The following is a 21,758-nucleotide window of genomic DNA, read 5'->3' on the forward strand; positions in this document are numbered from 1 at the left end:
ACTCTCAACTGAAAGGATTACTCCTAGATGCAGCACCTCTCATGAAAAAAATTCAAAACCCTTCAGGACCTGTGTGATCCCAGATTAAATCAGCCTTGTCACACTCTGCACATTTTCCTTTAAGAAATTTTGAGTGGCTTCCTGGGCTTATATTGAATGTCTAAGAGGGTCAGAGAGAAATTTTTCAAATACTTTACACACCTCCAAAGATTAGTGTAGGTCTTTCACTTCTCCTCAGAGATCACGAAGCTTTAGTCACATATATACAATACAGTACACATTGGTCACATATACACAGTGTATACAGGTCACATATATACAATACAGTACACATTGGTCACATATACAGTGTATACAGGTCACATATATACAATACAGTACACATTGGTCACATATACACAGTGTATACAGGTCACATGTATACAATATAGTACACATTGGTCACATATACACAGTGTATACAGGTCACATGTATACAGTATTGAGGAGCTCGGTCAGTCACACACCTGAAAGGTTACCGCTGCTTTTCTTACTTCCATAGAGACCAACTCAATGTTCCAAACATTTCTGCAGGAATTGTAAAGACTGGGTATTTTTGTTCTTCTTTATTTTGCATTGGTGTCCAAAATCTTGGTTTGAAACCAAGGACTGTGCAAAGAGATGTTGCACTTTTACAACAAGTTGCTGGAAGTCAACTGCTTTGTTTCTGCAGTTCGGGAAGATGCCACAGCACTGTGGGCCTGCAGAGCAAGTTTCACGTAGAGGGAGAATGCTCAGTCCCTCAGACAGAAACTCTGAAACACTGAACAATTTGATTTCAATCTTGAACTTCTGTAAAAGCCCCAAAGTAATGGGACTCTAGCATCAGCACAGTTTCCCAAGTGCAACACTTCTAAAACCTCTCTGTTTTTATACTCTAGGCCTATGTTCCAAAAAATATTCTTATAGGCGAAAGTGAGGAGTGCACATGCTGGAGATTACAGTGTTGCTGGAAAAGCACAGCAGGTCAGGCAGCATCCAAGGAACAGGAAAATCGATGTTTCGGGCAGGACCCCTTCATCAGGAATGAGAAAAGAATTCTTATGCCTTATGAGCTTCAGGGATCTGTGGACATTAATTCCTAAATCCCTCTGTTGCCCTATAATTCTCACTATCATAGAATTCCTACAGACCATTCTGCCCATGGAATCCATGCCAACCCTCCCTAGAGAGTCTCACCCTGACCGACCCTGTCCCTGTAACCCTGCGTTTTCCATGGCCAATCCACCGAACCTGGACACTGTGGGCAATTAGCATGGCCAATCCACCCTAACCCGCATATCTTTGGACTGTGGGAGGAAACCAGTCCACCCAGAGGAACCACATGCAGATATGGGGAGAATGACACGACCAGCTATCCCTAGTAGCCACACACGCAGACAACAAGCAACATGAATTCGACTGGGAAAACACTACTATCATAGGGCAAGACAGACAGAGAACAGCCAGGGAATTCCTGGAGGCATGGCATTCATCCACAAACTCCATCAACAAACACATCGACCTGGACCCAATATACCAACCACTACAGCGGACAGCTGAAACTGACACCAGGAAGCGGCAAGGACAGACCACTATAAATACCGGAAGAAACATCAAAGAAGCGCTTCGCAGGAGGCTCCAGAGCACTGATGATGTCGCCTAGCCAGGGGACGAAACGTTTGCAACAAAAACTTCCAGCTCGGCGAACAGAACCACAACAACGAGCACCCGAGCTACAAATCTTCGCACAAACCTTGAACATCTAATCGATTGTGATTGAACACAGCCAATTTTTATATCATCTGCAAATGTTCTAATCACGTTCTCTCCATTCAAACCACTGACACAAACAAAGAACCACGAAGGACCCAGCTCCGAAGCACCTTAAAGGAACCCACCATCCAGTCACAAAGCACCTTTCGATCATTACCTTTGACTTTCTGCCACTGGAACCAATTTTGGATCCAATTTCCCACTTGATCTAATGGATCCGATGTGTTCTTAAAGTTCTGGCTAATCAATTAGGAGGGACCTTGTCAAAATCTTGCTAAAATCGATATGGATGCCTGAAGTGCATTAACCTTGTTGGCCCTCCTTGACACTGCCTCAAACATTCTTATTCATTGCGATTAATGAATGTTCCCTTCACAAAACCATGCTGAGTGGCCTTGAAATTTCTCAATGAGGCTGAATACAGTCCCACATGAGTTTTTAAACATTTTTCTACCAACAAGGTTAGGCTGAGTAATTTTTAGTTAGGTGGCTGATCTCTTGTCTTCTTTTGAACCAACATACTGAACATCAGGCAGTCATAGTCGTACAGCACGGGAACAGACCCTTCAGTCTAACTTGCCAATACTGATGACATTTCCCAAGCTAAACTAGTCCCATGTCCCTCTAAACCTTTCCCAATCATGTAAGAATGTGTGTAAGGTATGAGCAGGTAGGGAAAGTGTTAAATTTAGGGTTGTGTGACAAAGGCTCAGCTAGCGTGACTCTGACCAGATAAGAACTTGCAGTAAACAATGAGGTGCTGGAGGAAAGGGTAGTGGGTTAATGAGATGAAGAGCATCCATTGTGTAATGCCAGTTAACGAGGTGAGGAACATCCATTGTGGAATGCCACATGGCTTAATCTTTACAGCTGATACTCGCTAGTTGTATCAATCACCCAATCAATATCAATGTTGCCTTATTTGAATGCTGCTCCCTGTAAGTGACTATATAATTCCTTAAGAATCTGATGTTCGAGAGAAGACTGAGAACTCATGCCCTGGTGTACACAGATTAGAGTGGTGCTGCAAAAGCACAGCAGGTCAGGCAGCAACCGAGGAGCAGGAAAATTGATATTTCGAACAAAAGCCCTTCATCAGGAATGAGACTGGGAGCCTCCGAAGTGGAGATAAATGGGGAGGGAGGTGCGGAGAAGGTAGCTGAAAGTACAATAGGTGGATGGAGGTGGGGATGAAGGTGATAGGTCGGAGAGGAGGGTGGAGCGGATAGGTGAGAAGGAAAATTGGCAGGTAGGACAGGTCATGAGGATGGTGCTGAGCTCTGACACCTTCTCCCCCCTTCCGAGACCTCTCCATCTCCATCAATAATGACTGACATTTTTGACAAACCCACCCACAGCTACCTGGATTACGCCTCTTCCCACCCTACCTCCTGCAAAAATGCTAACCCATATTCCCAATTCCTCCGCCTCCGCCATATCTGCTCGAGGAGGACCGGTTCCACCACAGAACACACCAGATGTCTGCCTTCTTTAGAGACCGCAATTTCCCTTGCCATGTAGTTGAAGATGCCCTGCAACACATCTCATCCACATTCCACCCCTCCAACCGTAACAAGGACAGAATCCCCCCCACCCCGGTCCTCACCTTCCACCCTACCAACTGTCGCATAAACCAAATCATCCGCCGACATTTCCGCCACCTCCAAAAAGACCCCACCACCAGGGATATATTTCCCTCCCCACCCCTTTCCGCCTTCCGCAAAGACCGTTCCCTCCGTGACTAACTGGTCAGGTCCTCGCCCCCCCTACAACCCACCCTCCCGTCCTGGCACCTTCCCCTGCCACCACAGGAATTGCAAAACCTGTGCCCACACCTCCTCCCTCACCTCTATCCAAGGCCGCCTTCCACATCCATCAAAGTTTTACCTGCACATCCACCAATGTCATTTATTGTATCCGTTGCTCCTGATGCGGTCTCCTCTACACTGGGGAGACTGGGCGCCTCCTAGCAGAGTGCTTTAGGGAACATCTCCGGGACACCCACACCAATCAACCACACCGCCCCGTGGCCCAACATTTCAACTCCCCCTCTCACTCTGCTGAGGACACGCAGGTCCTAGGCCTCCTTCACCGCCGCTCCCTCACCTGGAGGAAGAATGCTTCATCTTCAGCCTCGGAATACTTCAACCCCAGGGCATTAATGTGAATTCCACCAGTTTCCTCATTTCCCCTCCCCAACCCACCTTACCCTCGTTCCAACCTTCCAGCTCAGTACTGCCCTCATGACCTGTCCCATTTGTCAATCTTCCTTTCCACCTATCCACTCCACCCTCCTTTCCGACCTATCACCTTCATCACCACCTCCATCCACCTACAGTACTCTTAGCTACCTTCTCCCCAGCCCCACCCTCCTCCCAATTTATCTCTCCACCCAGAGGCTCCCTGCCTCATTTCTGATGAAGGGCTTTTGCCTGAAACGGCAATTTTCCTGCTCCTCGGATGCTGCCTGACCTGCTGTGCTTTTCCAGCATCACTCTAATCCAGACTCTGACCTCCAGCATCTGCAGTCCTCACTTTCGCCTCCTTGTGTACATAGGCAATCTCGCTCTCTCCAGGGCTCAGAATAAAGATAAAGAAGGTACAGCCAAAATAAAACCCAGCAATGATATTTTAATACAGTACTCTCATCTAGCCAAAGCATGACCACTGACAATTGTTTTTTGAAGCAGGCATTACAGAGTTTCAAACAGATCAGGGGCTCAAGGCCCTCAATCATTTTATTTTAAGGTTACATGTTTGATTATTTTAAAAAGGACCTAATGCTGTATAATATTCATTTAATAACAAAATTGGCCCTACTACGTAGCCCACAAAACACATTAAGATCCTGAGTCAAATAAGGCAAAATAGTTAATTAAAAAGGTTTTTCTGAACCAGTATTTAAAAACCAAAATATTTAAATATCAAACACTTTCAGTATGGCATAACTTATATTAAAACCTCCTTTTTCAACCCAAATATTAGTACATCCTTAATTTCAACATTTCTCCTTTTTTTTCCATATCCTCTTGATGAAATTACACTTCTATAAAAAAAAGAGAAAGCCCTCGCAGTGGACCAGATGGTGCTGCAGTCCATACCACCTCCTTCTCCTAGAAGGATTTGCCCAGGTGAACCCACAGCCCAGAAACGGAGACTCCCACAATAAAAACCCGAACAAAGCTTCCCGGGCAGTCACTGCACTTCACTGTCGGGATCCAAGCAGACCGGCTCCACGTTTTATTCCCTTTACCCAGTGACGCCATGTTGTCCTAAAAGTCCTTCTAAGGGGAGGTGTGGGGAATAAAGGTGATAACTTTAAGAAGTACCAAATTTTGTTTAGATATTTACCATTGAAGTTCCTGGTTTCGAACTTGCTCCCAAGCCTCAACCCTAGTGTCTGTCGTACTCCCAATTCCTTTTTCCAGGGGACTTTAACTCCCTTTTACCGAGGGGACTCAAACCCCTTTCTCACTTTACTCCTCACGGGGACTCAAACCCCTTTTTTTACTCTATTTGTCCGAGGAACTCAAACCCCAATTAAAACCCAGGGGACTCGAACCTGTTTATCAGCCCGTTTATAAAACAGTGTCTTTTAAACAAACTAATTACTGTTCAAGGAGTCCTTAGAATAGAAAGCGATTGAACAAGTAGACCATTTCCGACACACAGGAACATCCAGAGGGACCAAGGTTTAAAATCTTACCTTGTGCGCCCGTCCGTCTCGAGATACCGGTGTTGCGGGCGATCGCTGACACCGTCCAATCATAACTATTCATTTGGACTTCTGCCTGGCTCGCCATATTGTCATCCCGTTTCCATATCAGTCGAAGCAAACACTCAGACACAATATGGGTCTACCTTCTTCATCTTTATCCCAAGCCATGGAGAGAGAGCAATCACCCATGTACACCAGGACATGAGTTCTCAGTCTACTCTCGAACAGCAGATTCTTAGGGAATTATATAGTCACTTACAGGCAGCAGCATCCAAATAAGGCAACATCTATATTGATTGGGTGATCAATACAAACAGCAAGCATCAACATTAAAAGATTAAGCCAACTGGCATTACACTACTGATGTTCCTCACCTCGTTAACTGTAATTAGACATTCGTATCCTTCACCTCATTAAACTATTACCTTTTCCTCCAGCACTTCATGGTTGACTGCAAGTTCTTATCTGGTCAAAGTCATGCTAGCTGAGTCTTTGTCCTGCAACACTAAACTTAACTCTATCTCTACCTGCTCATACCTTATACACATTCGCACATGTACCTGTCCAAATGTACTGGCGGCACAATGGCCAGTGGCTAGCACTGGTGCCTCACAGTGCCAGGGATCCGGGTTCGATTCCAGCTTTGGCTAACTGTCTGTGTGGAATTTGCGCATTCTCCCCTTGTCTGTATGGGTTTCCTCCAGTTTCCTCTCACAATCCAAAGATGTGCAGGTAGGTGAATTGGCCACGCTAAAATTGCCCAAAGTGTTCTGGGGTGTGTAGGTTAGATGCATTAGTGAGGGAAAATATAAAGTAATAGTGTAAGGGGGTGGCCCTGGATGGTATACTCTTTGGTATACTGTGGATTTGTTGGGCCAAAGGGCTTGTTTCCACACTGCAGGGATTCTATTCTTCTAAATGTTGTAGCTGTACCTAAGTCTACAACTTCCTCTGGCCATTCATTCCACACACAAACTACCTTCTGTGTGAACAAGTTGCCCTTAGGTATTTTTAAAATCTTTCTCCTCTCACCTTAAATACATGCCCTCTAGTTTTGAAGTCCCCTTCCCTACGGAAATGAGCTTTGCCATTCACCTCAACTGTGCCCCTCAAGACTTTATAAACCTCTATCAGGTCAGCCCTCATCCTCCTATGCTCGAATGATAAAAGTCCCAGCCTATCAAGCCTCTTCTTATAACTCAAAACCTCCAAGCCTGGCAATATCCTGGTAAATCTTTTCTGAACCCTCTTCAATTTAATAACATCTTTCCGATAGCATAATGACCAAAACTGTATACATTATGCAGAAGTGGCCTTACCAATATCCTGTACAACCTCAACATGATGTCCCAACTGCTCTGGCATGGCATGTTTAATCTGAGAGTATTGGAAAATAATCGGGAGAGCAGTCTCTGACTTTCACTTGTTTCTCTCAGATTTCATCTATGGCTGGTGAGTTATCCATTTCAGAGAGGTTCAACTCCTAAATATATCCTCTCCACAACTTGCGGGACCGAGTGGAGGTTGTCATGTGTACAAGCTATATTTTCGAGAGATAGGTTCTTGAATGCATTGGACCATGATTTTAAAGTTTGTATTGTTGAATCAGACTCTTAACTATGACTAAAACTAGTTTAACACAGAGCTCTCGGAGCTCAGAGGATGGGAATGTGTAACACAATTGAAAAAGAACACAAAGGCTGAATCCAGGACCAGTAATCCCCAAACAAAAGGCTCCTATCTCAGTTACTTTGAAGGAAACTGGCCATACAATGGACTCGATTGGAACTGAAGTTTTGAACCAAACTGAAACAGGCAAGTCTAGAGAATTATGAGAGGGCGATAAAGTCCTGGAAAGTATGCCTCAGCCTTTGAAGGGCTTTCTGGCTGAGGTTAGTACCAGGCAAAAGTGAGGACTGCAGATGCTGAAAACCAGAGTTTAGATCAGAGTGTTGCTGGAAAAGCACAGCAGGTCAGGCAGCATCCAAAAAGCAGGAAAATCGACATTTCGGGCAAAAGTCCTTCATCAGGAATAGATAAAGGTTAGTTACCCCACAGGCTGCACAGACCTGCCAAGTAAATCTGTGAAATCTACTGCCAATTGTGCCTGCTATTTAATATACAATTTACATAGTGAGCATTATCTGTCTATCAGTTTGTGTCCAGTTTATATTGACTTCGGTTTGATTGTTAACATACATATGATAAACGATTAATTGTTCTATTTGTTTTCACACTTGCATTCTTTGGCAAATGTGGTTCTTCTGATCACCACAAGAGTGTTAACATGATGTTTATCGCATTCAGTATTCCCTTCTTAGGTTTCACATCTGTCTTGTCCTGCCTTTACTTACCCATTTTGAAATCTGTAGCGAAAAAAAATGTAGTTACATAGAAATATTCACGCTATCCACAACAGTAACCTTATCATCCATTCGGAGCCAAAAGGAGGGCAGTGCCCATATCTTTAACCACAGAGTCTCTTACCAAGTCTGGGTTGACGTTCCCTGAAGTCCCTTTGCGTACTCATCGATTCTTCAGTCATGGTGATCGTCCCTTCCTCTATGGTGGGGAACTCCTCAAAGCTCTGTTGGCACTTAGTACCAGCCAGTGACAACTGGGACACAGATGCTGAAGTCATTCCCCCAATATCTGCTGCTGCTGCCTGCAGCTGGGAACCTGACTCATTGCCCTATGGATAAAACAGCGGACACGACATGTGACTTTCTCAACCAGAGGAGGGCTTCCTCCAAAGCTCAATGACTTAAACTGTACTGAAGCACCTTAATGTCACTCTGGATCATGTAATGCATCAACAATGGGATAGGCAGGCACTCCCAGCTCACTGCGAACACAGAAGATTAAGGACTTTTCTAACTAAAGTGTTTAAGACAATGAAACAATTTGATGTAACAGACAGAATCTCTGACTTTAGGTGAACGATACTCGAACAAGTTGGGACAACTTAAAATTAGACGTTGGCTATTTGAGAATGACATTAGGAAGTCCTTCCACATGCAAAGGGTCATGAAAATCTGAAATCTACGTCCAAAATGCCACGACAGCTGGAGGCCCATTGAAAACTGCCAGACTGAATTTAATAGTTTTTTTTGTGAGGCAAGGGTGTGGATTGAAAGTGGATCAGGGCAGTGCAGACCCAGATCAGCCTTTACAACACTCAAAGAGATGAAAAGAATGGTGATGCTAGAATCCAAACAGCAGGCTGAAAGGACACAGCAAGCCAGGCAGCATCAGGAGGTTTCGGGTATAACCCTTCTTCAGCCATTGAATGGTCTCCTCAACCTAGAGACAAAGGTGCAATCAACTGAATGGAGCTGACATCTCAAGGTTCCACAGTAAACACCGCAACTTTCCAAAGCTTAATTAGGATGGTCAATTATGTTATCATTGAATTGGATAGATTTTTGATACAGAGGAAACTGAGGGTTATGGGAAGCAGACAGGAATGCAGAGTTGAGACCACAATCAGATCAGCTGTGACCTTACTAAATGATGGAGCAGGCTGAAAGGCTCATGGTCTCAGCCTGCTTCGAAATCCTCAGTTCCTAACAAACTGCAACCAGGAGAGGCCTGCAATGACAATTCTAATCCTAGTTTGAGAAACAAAACATAGTTATAACAAATTTGCAAAGATAAAGCTATGATCCTTACCCGGTCAGGCCTGTGTAAGACTCATTTTAACATTGTTAACCGTTCAATGTCTTCACAAGATACCCTGTCTTATCAAGCCCAATACAAATCAGCACTAGAGCACATTCTACAGAAAGTGCCCTAAACCATGAACTCCAGAGCAACTAGGTTTGGGCACTAAGTGTTTGCCAGCAATGCCCATATTGCCAGAAGCAGCTGACTGTATCATTTTCAGTTTCACTGGAACTTCATCACCATTCTTTCACTGCCACTGGGTCAACATCCTGGAATGGCCTTCCTAACAGCACTGTGGCTGTTCTGCCCTGTACAAAGTACAGCTGTTCAGAAAGGCAGCTCACCACCATCATCACCAGGACAACAATTGCTGAGCACATCACCAACGCTCAATTCTCAAGAAAGGGAAAGAAATGAGGAAGCTGTTTGTGCAGGCCTCATATTTAGCAGGGTACGCTGCTGTATTAGGATATAACACTCTCAGCAATTCCTTGTCATTGACTCCAATATTCAGCTCGTTCCTTCCCATGGTATTACCTGCTTTGCTCTCTGGACAATAGCTTCTCCCAATGAGTAACCACTCACATTGGACAGGTGGGTCCCACTTTCAGGGCTACTAGCCTGACTGACCTGTTCCTCCATGCTCCAGGTCAGTGGTGGAGTCGTTGCTATCACCTAAAAGAGACATGTTACAGCTGTGAAAAACAGTGGCTGTCAGTAAGCGTCACAACTTCCTACTGTCACATCTCAGGCCGGATTTTGCGTCCAACATTTTCATATCATAAATTTGTACACCTGCATTTTAAACTCAACATCATTGTCATCAGGTAGTGCAGTAGCCTGCCCATGAATTTCGCTCATCATGCAATCTGAACATCATCTTCATCCACCTTTGTCATTTCAATTACTGAATAAAAGAAATATCCAAATCGATTTACACTACATTTTTAAAAATTATAATCGAATTACATATTTCACAAAATATGGTGAAATGTATCCCTTCAACTGTGTTCCTGCCTTTTCAGTTGAAGGACTGTGTTCTTTGCAAAACCCCTGGGATTACCGCTGATTGTTGTGAAATGAGAGTTGATATTGGATGAGGCAGTCACAGTGTGGGTGACACACTGGTAGGATGTCAAAGAACATAACACATTGGAGCAGAAATTAGGCCATTCAGCCCATCAAGTCATCTCTGCCATTCAATCATGCCTGCTAAGTTTCTAAACCCCATTCTCCTGCTTTTTCCTGTAACCCTTGATTCCTTTGATAACGAAGAACCTATCTATGTTAGTCTTAAAAAACTCAATGACTTGGCCTCCACAGCCTTCTATGACAATGAATTCCATAGATTCACCACTCTCTGGCTGAAGGAGTTTCTTTACTTTCAGACTGTGCCCTCAGGTCCTAGTCTCTCTGACTAATGGAAACATTTTCCCAAAATTTACTCTGTCAAGGCCTTTCTGTATTCTGTACATTTCAATTGGATCCCCTCTCATCCTCCCAAACTCCATCCAGTATATACCCAGAGTCCTCAAACATTCCTCATATGTTTATCCTTTCAATCCTGGGACCATTCTCATGATGAGCATTTTGTTTTAATCAGAGTCGAGGCACACGTACAGTGGTGTACCCAGGGTCAAAGATGTCCTTACCTTTTGCATAGATGGAATCATTTCAAAGCTTTCAGATGATCAAAAGCCTTGAAAAATAGCAAACAAAATACAGCAAAATGGGCAGTTACCGGGACAATGAAATTTAGAGTGAAGAGTTGCATTTTAGTAGGAAGGATAAACCAAACATTATAATTTATAAGGAAATGCAAAGATGGAGAGATTTGGATATGTATTCACACACTTTAGACAACAGGAGAAGGTTTCAGAGAGGATGCAGAAAAACAAAATAAATCAAATGGTTCCAGGAAACAAACATAGAACATAGAAAGATACAGCGCAGTACAGGCCCTTCGGCCCTCGATGTTGCGCCGACCGAATCCTACCTAACCTACACTAGCCCAATAACTTCCAAATGCCTGTCCAATGCCTGCTTAAATGACCATAAAGAAGGAGAGTTCACCACTGCTACTGGCAGGGCATTCCATGAACTCACAACCCGCTGTGTAAAGAATCTACCCCTAACATCTGTCCTATACCTACCACCCCTTAATTTAAAGCTGTGTCCCCTAGTAACACCTGACTCCATTAGCGGTAAAAGGTTCTCAGTGTCGACCCTATCTAAACCCCTAATCATCTTATACACCTCTATCAAATCTCCCCTAAACCTTCTCTTCTCCAATGAGAACAGCCCCAAGTGCCTCAGCCTTTCCTCATAAGATTTTCCTACCATTCCAGGCAACATCCTGGTAAACCTCCTCTGCACTCGTTCCAATGCCTCCACATCCTTCCTATAGTATGGCGACCAAAACTGCACACAATACTCCAGATGAGGCCGCACCAGAGTCTTATACAGTTGCAACATGACCTCAGGACTCCGGAACTCAATTCCTCTACCAATAAAGCCCAGTACACCATATGCCTTCCTCACAGCACTATTTACCTGGGTGGCAACTTTCAGAGATCTGTGTACATGGACACCAAGATCCCTCTGCTCATCTACACTACCAAGTAGCCTACCATTAGCCCAGTAATCCATCTTCTTGTTACTCCTACCAAAGTGAATGACTTCACACTTAGCTACATTGAATTCCATTTGCCACATTTCTGCCCAGCTCTGCAACTTATCTATATCCCGCTGTAACCTACCACTTCCTTCCTCACTATCCACAACTCCACCGACTTTTGTGTCATCCGCAAACTTGCTTACCCAGCTTTCAAGCCCTTCCTCTAGATCATTTATAAAGATAACAAAAAGCAATGGTCCCAAAACAGATCCTTGTGGTACACCGCTAGTAACTGCACTCCAAGATGAACATAGTCCATCAACTACTACCCTCTGTCTCCTTCCAGCCAGCCAATTCCTAATCCAAACCTCTAATGTATCCTCAATGCCATACCTCCGTAGTTTTAGCATTAGCCTACCATGGGGTACCTTATCGAACGCCTTACTAAAATCCATATACACAACATCTACTGCTTTACCCTCGTCCACTTCCTTAGTCACCTTCTCAAAGAACTCAATAAGGTTTGTGAGGCACGACCTGCCCTTCACAAAACCATGCTGGCTATCCTTGATCACGTTATTCCTATCCAGATGTTCATAAATCTTATCCCTTACCATTCTCTCTAAGACTTTGCCCACCACTGAAGTCAGACTCACTGGCCTATAGTTACTAGGGCTATCCCTACTCCCTTTCTTGAACAAGGGGACCACATTCGCTATCCTCCAGTCCTCTGGTACTATTCCCGTTGACAATGACGACATAAAAATCCAGGCCAATGGCTCTGCTATCTCCTCCCTAGCTTCCCATAGGATCCTAGGGTAAATGCCATCAGGCCCAGGAGACTTATCTATTTTCATCCTCTCCAATATGCCCAGAACCTCTTCCCTGCATATTTCCAGGCCATCCATTCTAATCATTTGTGACTCCATATTCACATCAGCAACAGTGTCCTGTTCCTGAGTGAATACTGATGAAAAGTATTGATTTAGTGTCTCATGTGTACAGAGACACGTGTTGTTGGTCTTCACTCGAACAGCAGTTTCTTAATGCATTATATAGTTATTTTATCGGGAGTAGCATCCACATAAGACAACATAGATATTGATTGGGTGACCGTTACAATCAGCGAGTGTCAGTAGTAAAGATTAAGCCATCTGCTGTTACACAATGAATGTTCTTAACCTTGTTAACTGACTTTACATACTGAATGCTTCTAATATTGTTAAATGAGTCTACACAATGAATGCTTTTCCACCATTACCCTTGCCTCCAGCCTCCCATTGTTAACTGCATATTCTTATCTGATCTGAGTTGCGCTCAGCTGAACCTCTTGTTTCACAAAATTCGAAACTTAACTCTTTCCCTACCTGCTCGTACCCTGTACACATTCTCAGAAATACAAAACTTCTCCAACCAGTCACTGTTCAAATAATAACCAAACAGTTTATTATCAGTTATGTCCTTACTCGAAGGCCATGTTTTAAAAAATCTCCAATGTCTATAACTTTTCAACAACCTCTTTTAACTAAGTAACATCAAGTATTTCCACAAAATTTGATATAAATCAATTTTTCCACAATCCTTCAAAGTTTCGTTCTCTAAGAGCTGTAAAATATGAAGTGTGAAATTGGAATGTTTGTTTCCTGGAACCATTTGATTTATTTTGTTTTTCTGCATCCTCTCTGAAACCTTCTCCTGTTGTCTAAAGTGTGTGAATACACATCCAAATCTCTCCATCTTTGCATTTCTCTCTCCCTCCAGGGCTCAGATTAAAGATGAAGGAGGTAAAACTATACTGTGCCTCTAAGCATTTTGCTTCGACTGATACAGGGATAGGGAAACAGGACGACATTTCCACAAAACTTGAATTAAATCAATTTTTCTACAATCTATCAAAACTTAAGTTCTCCAAGAAGTGTAAAATATGAGGTATGAAACTGAAGACTCTGTTTCCTTGAACCATTCTTACAAATCTTTTCTGCATCCCCTCAAACTTTCTCCTGTTTCCTCAATTTTGTGAATACACATCCAAATCTCTCTACGTTTGTCCTGCCTTCTCCCTATGTCCCTTGACCCCCTCACTAATCGAGAACCTACCCATCTCTGTCTTAAATACTCTCAACAATTTGGCCTTTATAGCCTTCCACAGAGTCACCAACCCCTGGCTGAAGAAATTCCACCTCCACTCAGTTCTAAAGGGTCGTGCCTTTACCCCGAGCCAGAGCCCCAGGTCCCAACTTCTCCTACTAGTGGAAGTACCTTCTCCATGTGGGAAAGTCGATAGCCTTAAAACGGGTCTTTAAACATTCAGACTAAAATATAATGCCCAATTATAGAACACATTTGCTGCACCATAGAATAGACAGGCAGGAGGCTCAGAAAAAGGGAAGGACTTCAAAAAATGCAGAAGGTAGGGATATCTGTGCTCACCAAGTGATAACAGGATACTCTCAGGCAATTAAGAACATTTGCCTGAGCATCGGTGAATCTGTGTGAACAGGACACCTAATGATAATATTTACGGCCGTTCCCTTGTGAAATTAATGACAGTGTTTGATTCTGACCCTGAAACGAAACTTGGCACTATCAAAAGCTTTGTAATTGACGGCCAGATCCTGTCAATTATAATGGATTCTTATTACCCCTTGCAAGCGGGGCAGACACAGAGAGAAAAACATCTTTGTTGTTACAAGACCCTGACTTCAGAGTTCAAAAGGCCACTAGAGAGGGAGAGCATTTTAGTGCTGAGCTGTTGAAAGCCAATAGGAAATTAACTCTTGGCGCTTACCTGGTATGGATTGAAATTAATTGCATTTTGGGACTTTATGATGATATTGAGTAGCCATGACCGGTTATTAATTACAAACTCTAAAAGGTAATATTGATGAAGTTTTAACTTACTTGTTATTCCACTCTACAGACCTTACAGATTGCCCACTGTCAATTCTAACTAATCGGATCTTATGTCATTTGAGTTTGAATCACAACCCTGAAAAAAAAAGCATGCTTAATTCGAGACTAATGAATCAGTTTAAATGCAACCTTATGGTAACATCTCAGCCTCAGGTACAGAATGATTCAATGCTTAAAACGCAGGAGTCTGCTCCTAGCTTAGAAATTATTCTAGGCCTAATATTGAAGAGATTCTGGCACAATGTGTCAGGAAGCCATTTTATGGTCAAACATTTGCCCTCCTTGCTAAGGAGCCATTTTGTAAACAATTGTATCTAACATGTGAGCTGTGCAAGATTACCTTATGAAGTATCCTTGGAATTTAGGAAGGTCGGAAGTCACACAACACTGGGTTATAACCCAACAGGTTTATTTGAAATCACAGGCTTTCAGAGCACAGTGTAGTGAGAGAGAAGAGCACACAGACACACAACTTAGAAGTAAAGAGATGAAAAGGTCATACAATTCTTGAGAGTAGAGTGTTGAGTTGACTTGAAAGGGTTCAGAGAGGATTTACGAGGACGTGACCAGGGCTGGGAGGACTTGAGCTATAGGGAGAGGCTGAATAGGCCGGGGCTGTTTGTCCTGGAGCGTTGGAGGGTGAGGGGTGACCTTATAGAGGTTTATAAAATCATGAGAAGCATGGATAGGATAAAGACACAAAGTCTTTTACCTGGGGTGGGGAAGTCCAGAACTAGAGGGCATAGGTTTAGGGATGGACAGGAAAGATATAAAAGGGACCCAGGAGGCAATTATTTCATGCAGCGTCTGGTACATGTATGGAATGAGCTGCCAGAGGAAATGGAGGAGGCTGGTACAATTGCAACATTTAAAAGGCATCTGGATGGGTATATGGATAGAGTGATATGGGTCAAGTGTTGGCAAACAGTACTAGATTAGGTTAGGATATCTGGTCGGCATGGACGGGTTGGACCAAAGGGTCTTTTGTCGTGCTTCTCGATGAAGTGACCTGCACAAGAAGGACGGGTTGCACCAAAATTGGAAGGGGACTAATATACTGGTAGGGAGACTTGCTAGAGCTGCTCAGGAAGATTTAAGCTAGTAAGGTGGGGAGGGTGGGACTCAGGAAAATGGTGAGGAAAGAGATCAATCTGAGACTGGGACAGTTGGGAAAAGAAGCAAGTCAAACAGTCAGGGCAGGCAGGGACAAAGCAGAGAACAAGGTAGGATTGAGAAATTAAACTGCATTCATTTCAATGCAAGAGGCCTAACAGGGAAGGCAGATGAACTCAGGGCATGGTGAGGAGCATCGGACTGGGATATCATAGCAATTACAGAAACATGGCTCAGGGATGGGCAGGACTGGCAGCTTAATATTCCAGGATACAAATACTACAGAAAGGACAGAAAGGGAGGCAAGAGAGGAGGGGGAGTGGCGTTTTTGATAAGGGATAGCATTACAGCTGTACTGAGGGAGGATATTTCCGGAAATACATCCAGCGATGTATCCATATTTGGGTTGAAATACATCCATATTGGATTGAACTGAGAAATAAGAAAGGGCTGATCACCTTATTGGGATTGTATAATAGACCCCCTAGTGGTCAGAGGGAAATTGAGAAACAAACTTGCAAGGAGATCTCAGCTATCTGTAAGAATAATAGGGTGGTTATGGTAGGGGATTTTAACTTTCCAAACATAGACTGGGACTGCCATAGTGTTAAAGGTTTAGATGGAGAGGAATTTATTCAGTGTGTACAAGACAATTTTCTGATTCAGTATGTGGATGTAGAAGGTGCAAAACGTGACCTACTCTTGGGAAATAAGGCAGGGCAGGTGACTGAGGTGTCAGTGGGGGAGCACTTTGGGGCCAGCGACCATAATTCTACTGGATTTAAAACAGTGATCGAATAGGATAGACCACATCTAAGAGCTGAAGTTCTAAATTGGAGAAAGGTCAATTTTGACGGTATTAGGCAAGAACTTTCAAAAGCTGATTGGAGGCAGATGTTCGCAGGTAAAGGGACGGCTGGAAAATGGGAAGCCTTCTGAAACGAGATAACGAGAGTCCAGAGACAGTATATTCCTGTCAGTGTGAAAGGAAAGGCTGATAGGTGTAGGGTAGCTGGATAGCTGGTGAAATTGAGGGTTCGGTTAAGAAGAAGGAAGTCAGATATAGACAGAATAGATTGAGTGAATCCTTAGAAGAGTACAAAGACAGTAGGAGTATATTTAAGAGGGAAATCAGGAGGGCAAAAAGGGGACATGAGATAGCTTTGGCAAATAGAATTAAGGAGAATACGAAGGGTTTTTACAAATACATTAAGGACAAAAGGGTAACTAGGGAGAGAATAGGGCCCCTCAAAGATCAGCAAGGCGGCCTTTGTGTGGAGCCACAGGAAATGGGGGAGATACTAAACGAGTATTTTGCATCAGTATTTACTGTGGAAAAGGACATGGAAGATATAGACTATAGAGAAATAGATGATGACATCTTGCAAAATATCCATATTACAGTGGACAAAGTGCTGGACGTCTTGAAATGCACAAAAATGGATAAATCCCCAGGACCTGATCAGGTGTACCCCAGTACTCAGTGGGAAGCTAGGGAAGTGATTGCTGGGCCTCTTGCTGTGATAGTCACAGGTGAGGTGCCAGAAGATTGTAGGTTGGCTAACATGGTACACTATTTAAGAAAAGCGTTAAGGACAAGCCAGGGAACTACAGACCAGTGAGCTTAACATTGGTGGTGGGCAAGTTGTTGGAGGGGATCCTAAGGGACAGGATGTACATATATTTGGAAAGGTAAGGACTGATTAGGGATAGTCAACATGGCTTTGTGTGTGGGAAATCATGTCTCTCAAACTTGATTGAGTTTTTTGAAGAAGGAACAAAGAGGATTGATAAGGGCAAGAATTAGATTGGGATATCTGATTGGCATGGACGAGTTCGCGAAGGATCCATCTCTGTGCTGTACATCTCTGACTCTATGCTTCTATGAGTGAAGTGATCAGCTCCCTCACTTCACTCGAAGGAGCAGTGCCCTGAAAGCTTGTGATTTCAGATAAACCTGTTGGACTATAACCTGGTGTCGTGTCACTTCTGACTTTGTCCACCCCAGTCTAACACTGACACCTTCACATCATGAAATTTAGAAGAACCAGAAATGATCTTACAGAAACATAAAATTAGGAAGAGAATCAATAAGATAGAAGCAGGGAGATTGATTCCACCAGCGGGTGAAACTAGAACTAAGGGATAGAGTCTGAAAATAAGGGGGAGCACATTTAGGAAGGTTATGAATCTGTGTAATTCCTTCCCCTATGAAGTAGTTGAGGCTACCTTGCTGAATGTTTTCAAGGCATAGATTGATAGATTTTTGAATGGTAAAAAACATTAAGAGTTAGAATAAGCAGGTAGGTAAGTGGAGCTGACTCCAAGAAAAGAACAGCCATGACTTTATTGTAGGCAGAGCAGGCTCCTATTTCTTATAGTTCCTCCTCAAAGAACTCAAAGGTTTTAACAGCAAAATTCAATAAAGATTTGAATATTTATATTTGAAGGGATGAAATTTGCAGAGCTCTGGATAAGGGTCAGGAGAGTAGGATCAAGTGTATAACCCTTTCAAATGGGCAGCACAGAAATGATATGGCAAAGGCCTCTGTGCTATATCATTCCACAATCATGGGTACAAAAACAAACTTCCGAGAATACATCTTGCCGTCAGTCACACTGGGGTGTTCTGCTGTTTCCAGCAATTTCTTGCTCAAAAGTTTATAAAAATTAGGAGAAGCTACATGGCATATTTAAAGTTCTCTTGGTGATGAGCACTGCACACAGTGGGTCATCAAGCCCTTTGGCAATCACTGTTTACATGAACACACTCACTCTGACATGTGGTACAGGCTGCTGACGATCTGTACCTGTGAGGCAGGTCCAAAACAAATTAGGCACAATATGAATGTTCTTCTCAACCAGTTGTCCTGTAATGAGAATGCCAGTTTGCACTGACTACTGACACTACCTGCACAGAGCTCTGCTAAAACAGGGGCGGCTCAGTGGTTCACACTGCTGCCTCACAGCACCAGGGTCCCAGGCTCGATTTCAGCCTCGGGCAACTGTCTGTGTGGAGTTTGCACGTTCTGCGTGGGTTTCCTCCCACGGTCCAAAGATGTGCAAGTTGGGTGAATTGGCCATGCTAAATTGCCCATAGTGCATTAGTCAGAGGGAGATGGGTCTGGGTGGGTTACTCTTCGGAAGGTCAGTGTGGACTGGTTGGGCCGAAGGGCCTGGTTCCACATTGTAGGGGATCTTAAAACACTGACTTTTACTGGAACACTGAACTACTGAGGCAGATATATCGCAGCTACAATTACCTTCAAAGGAATTTATTTAAATGTAGATTAATAGAACATTGACCATCAGAGACAAGGTAGTAATTTAATCAGGATGATTCCAGTGGCATTTGTAACTCACGAGAATGCAGCTCAGTCTATTTACATTCATCAGCCAACAAACATATGAAATGCAACATTGACAGAGTGGCTGTCTGTAGGGAGAGAAGGTAACCTTGTGTAAAGTTAACGCTACATTGTGATTCCCAAACACTTCCTTGGCTTGATTTCAGAGTGCTCTCTGTTTACAAATTGTGTAAAACAATGAACGGAGAGTCAAGCAATAAAACACACCCCGAGGAAGGGCTGGTTGTTGCATTTCCATGTTCACTTTCACCAAGGGGACCATTGCTCCTCAACAAGACAGACATTGCGCAGCTCCCGTGCTCAGTGAACTGTTCCATAAGTTTGCATTCGGTCTCCCCGATGTGGAGAAGACCACATCAGGTGTACTTCACGCAGTAAACTAGGTGAACCTCTGTCTCACCAGGAAGAGCTGTTTGAAGTCCTGGATGGAGATAAGGAGTTGGTGTACTGACAGGTTTTGCATCTTTTCCGATTGCAGGAGCAAGTACCTGGGGAGTTGGTGGGGAGAGTGGCGTAAACCAAGGACCGTTGAAAGGAACGGTCCTTGCGGAAGGCAGAGAGGGGTGGGGAGGGGAAGATGCTTTTGGTACTGGGGTCTCGATGGAGGTGGTGGAAGGTTTCAGGATGATGTACTGGATGCGGAGACTAGTGGGGTGGTAGGTGAGGTCAAGGGGGACTCTATTTGTATTGCGTTGGGAGTGGGGGATTCACCTGCCTCTCCCCCAACCTACTTGATTGCATCAGGTGCTCCCAATATGGTCTTCTCTACAGCAGGGAGACCAAACGTAAACTTAGGGAATGGTTCACCGAGCATCACAGCCAGGCGTGCAGTGGCCAACCGGACCTCCCAGTCACTGCCCATTTCAATTCCCCTTACCACTTCCTTTCTGACATGACCATCCTTGGCCTCCATTGCCACAATGAACCACAGCGCAAACTGGAGGAACAACACCCCATCTTCCCCTTGGGCAGCCTACAGCCCGGACAACTCAACACTGAGCCCTCCAATTTCAAATAACCTCCCTTCCCATCCCCCCCCCCGACTCCCTTCCCAGCCCCTCCACCCCATTCCTTCCACTCCTCCCAACCGGATTCATTCCTCCCACTGACCAACTACCCGTCTTCACCTATCCCCTCTTCACCACCCTGCCCCTCCCCTCACCCCCTTTCTCTGCAGCTACCCCCACACCCACCCGCAGTCCTTTCAGCCCATCAGCCTTTCCTGCAGACCCCCAGTCCTGAAGAAGACATCTCCACCTCCTGACGCTGCCTGTCTAACAACGGGAACCAGACACAGACTTGGGGGATGGGGGTGGGGATGGGGATGTGGGGGTGGGGATGGGGATGTGGGGGTGAAGGGTGGGGGTGAGAGTGTGGAGGTGGTCATGGTGGGGGTGGGGGTGATGTGGGTGTATGGAGGGAGGGAGTGGTTGTGGTCGTGGTCGGGGTGGGTGTGGTGTGGGTGGGTGTGTGGAGGGTGGGGGTGGGAGTGGTATGGGAATGTGGATGGGGTGGTGTGGGGGTGGGGGTTTGGGGATGTGGGTGGGGGTGGTGTGTGGAGGGTGGGGGTGGTGAGGGTGGGGGGGGTTGGGTGTGTAGGGTGGATGTTGTGGGTGTGTGTGGAGCTGTGATAGGGTGGGGGGTGGGGATGTGGGTGTGGGGGTGTGGGTGTTGTGGGTTAGGGGATGGGGGTGTGTGGAGGGTGTGGGGTGTATGGGGTGTGAGGGGGTGGGGGTGAGGGGGGTGTGTGGTGTATGAGGTTGCTGTGGGATCTGCTGTGCTTTTCCAGCACCTCTCACTGCCGACAGTTGCAGGAAAGGCCGAGGCTGCAGTGGGAACCAGGCCCCGGGCTGAGGTGGTGGGGATTTTAAACTTGACTTCGGCGGCCATAAGGAGAGCAGACCACAACACCGAGCGAGTTATTGAAGCAACTCGATGAGAATGGCAGTAAATGAAACTCCGTCAACACTCACCTCACTCCCTGCTCCCTCCATCTGTCGCTGGGACAAAACAGACAGCCGCACTGCGCATGCTCCCTCACGGCGATACCCAACACTGAGCATGCTCCATCCCGGCGGGGTGCGGCAATACGCATGCTCCAGCACGGCCGGTAGCTAAGGACGCTGCGCGTGCGCCTGGTCCACCCGCCGGCGGGAAAAATAAGCGGGAAACTCCAGCATGTACCACTCCTGAATACCAATACTCTTCAATATCCAACATGTACCACTCCTGAATACCAATACTCTTCAATATCCAGCATGTACCACTCCTGAATACCAATACTCTTCAATATCCAGCATGTACCACTCCTGAATACCAGTACTCTTCAATATCCAGCATGTACCACTCCCACATACCAATACTCTTCAATATCCAGCATGTACCACTCCTGAATACCAATACTCTTCAATATCCAGCATGTACCACTCCTGAATACCAATACTCTTCAATATCCAGCATGTACCACTCCCACATACCAATACTCTTCAATATCCAGCATGTACCACGCCTGAATACCAATACTCTTCAATATCCAGCATGTACCACTCCTGAATACCAATACTCTTCA

General features: G+C 44.7%; 1 protein-coding gene across 2 annotated transcripts in view; it reads right to left on the reverse strand.

Annotated features, from left to right (window-relative positions):
• The window catches only part of LOC132821442 (uncharacterized), a 72,270-nt gene extending 51,044 nt beyond the window's left edge, over nt 1–21,226 (reverse strand). Inside the window, exons 1-4 of one of the 2 annotated variants that reach the window (XM_060834138.1) lie at nt 21,163–21,226; nt 14,697–14,784; nt 9,716–9,853; nt 8,000–8,204 (exon numbers count right to left, since the gene is read on the reverse strand). In XM_060834138.1, coding sequence (XP_060690121.1) covers nt 8,000–8,204; nt 9,716–9,820 — 310 coding nt within the window. In that variant the 5' untranslated portion in view covers nt 9,821–9,853; nt 14,697–14,784; nt 21,163–21,226. The remainder of the gene's footprint in view (nt 1–7,999; nt 8,205–9,715; nt 9,854–14,696; nt 14,785–21,162) is intronic. The other variant, XM_060834066.1, reaches the window with a different exon arrangement.
• Between the last annotated feature and the right edge of the window lie 532 nt (nt 21,227–21,758).

This window comes from Hemiscyllium ocellatum, chromosome 1 (genome assembly GCF_020745735.1).
Source record: "Hemiscyllium ocellatum isolate sHemOce1 chromosome 1, sHemOce1.pat.X.cur, whole genome shotgun sequence".
NCBI lineage: Eukaryota > Metazoa > Chordata > Chondrichthyes > Orectolobiformes > Hemiscylliidae > Hemiscyllium > Hemiscyllium ocellatum.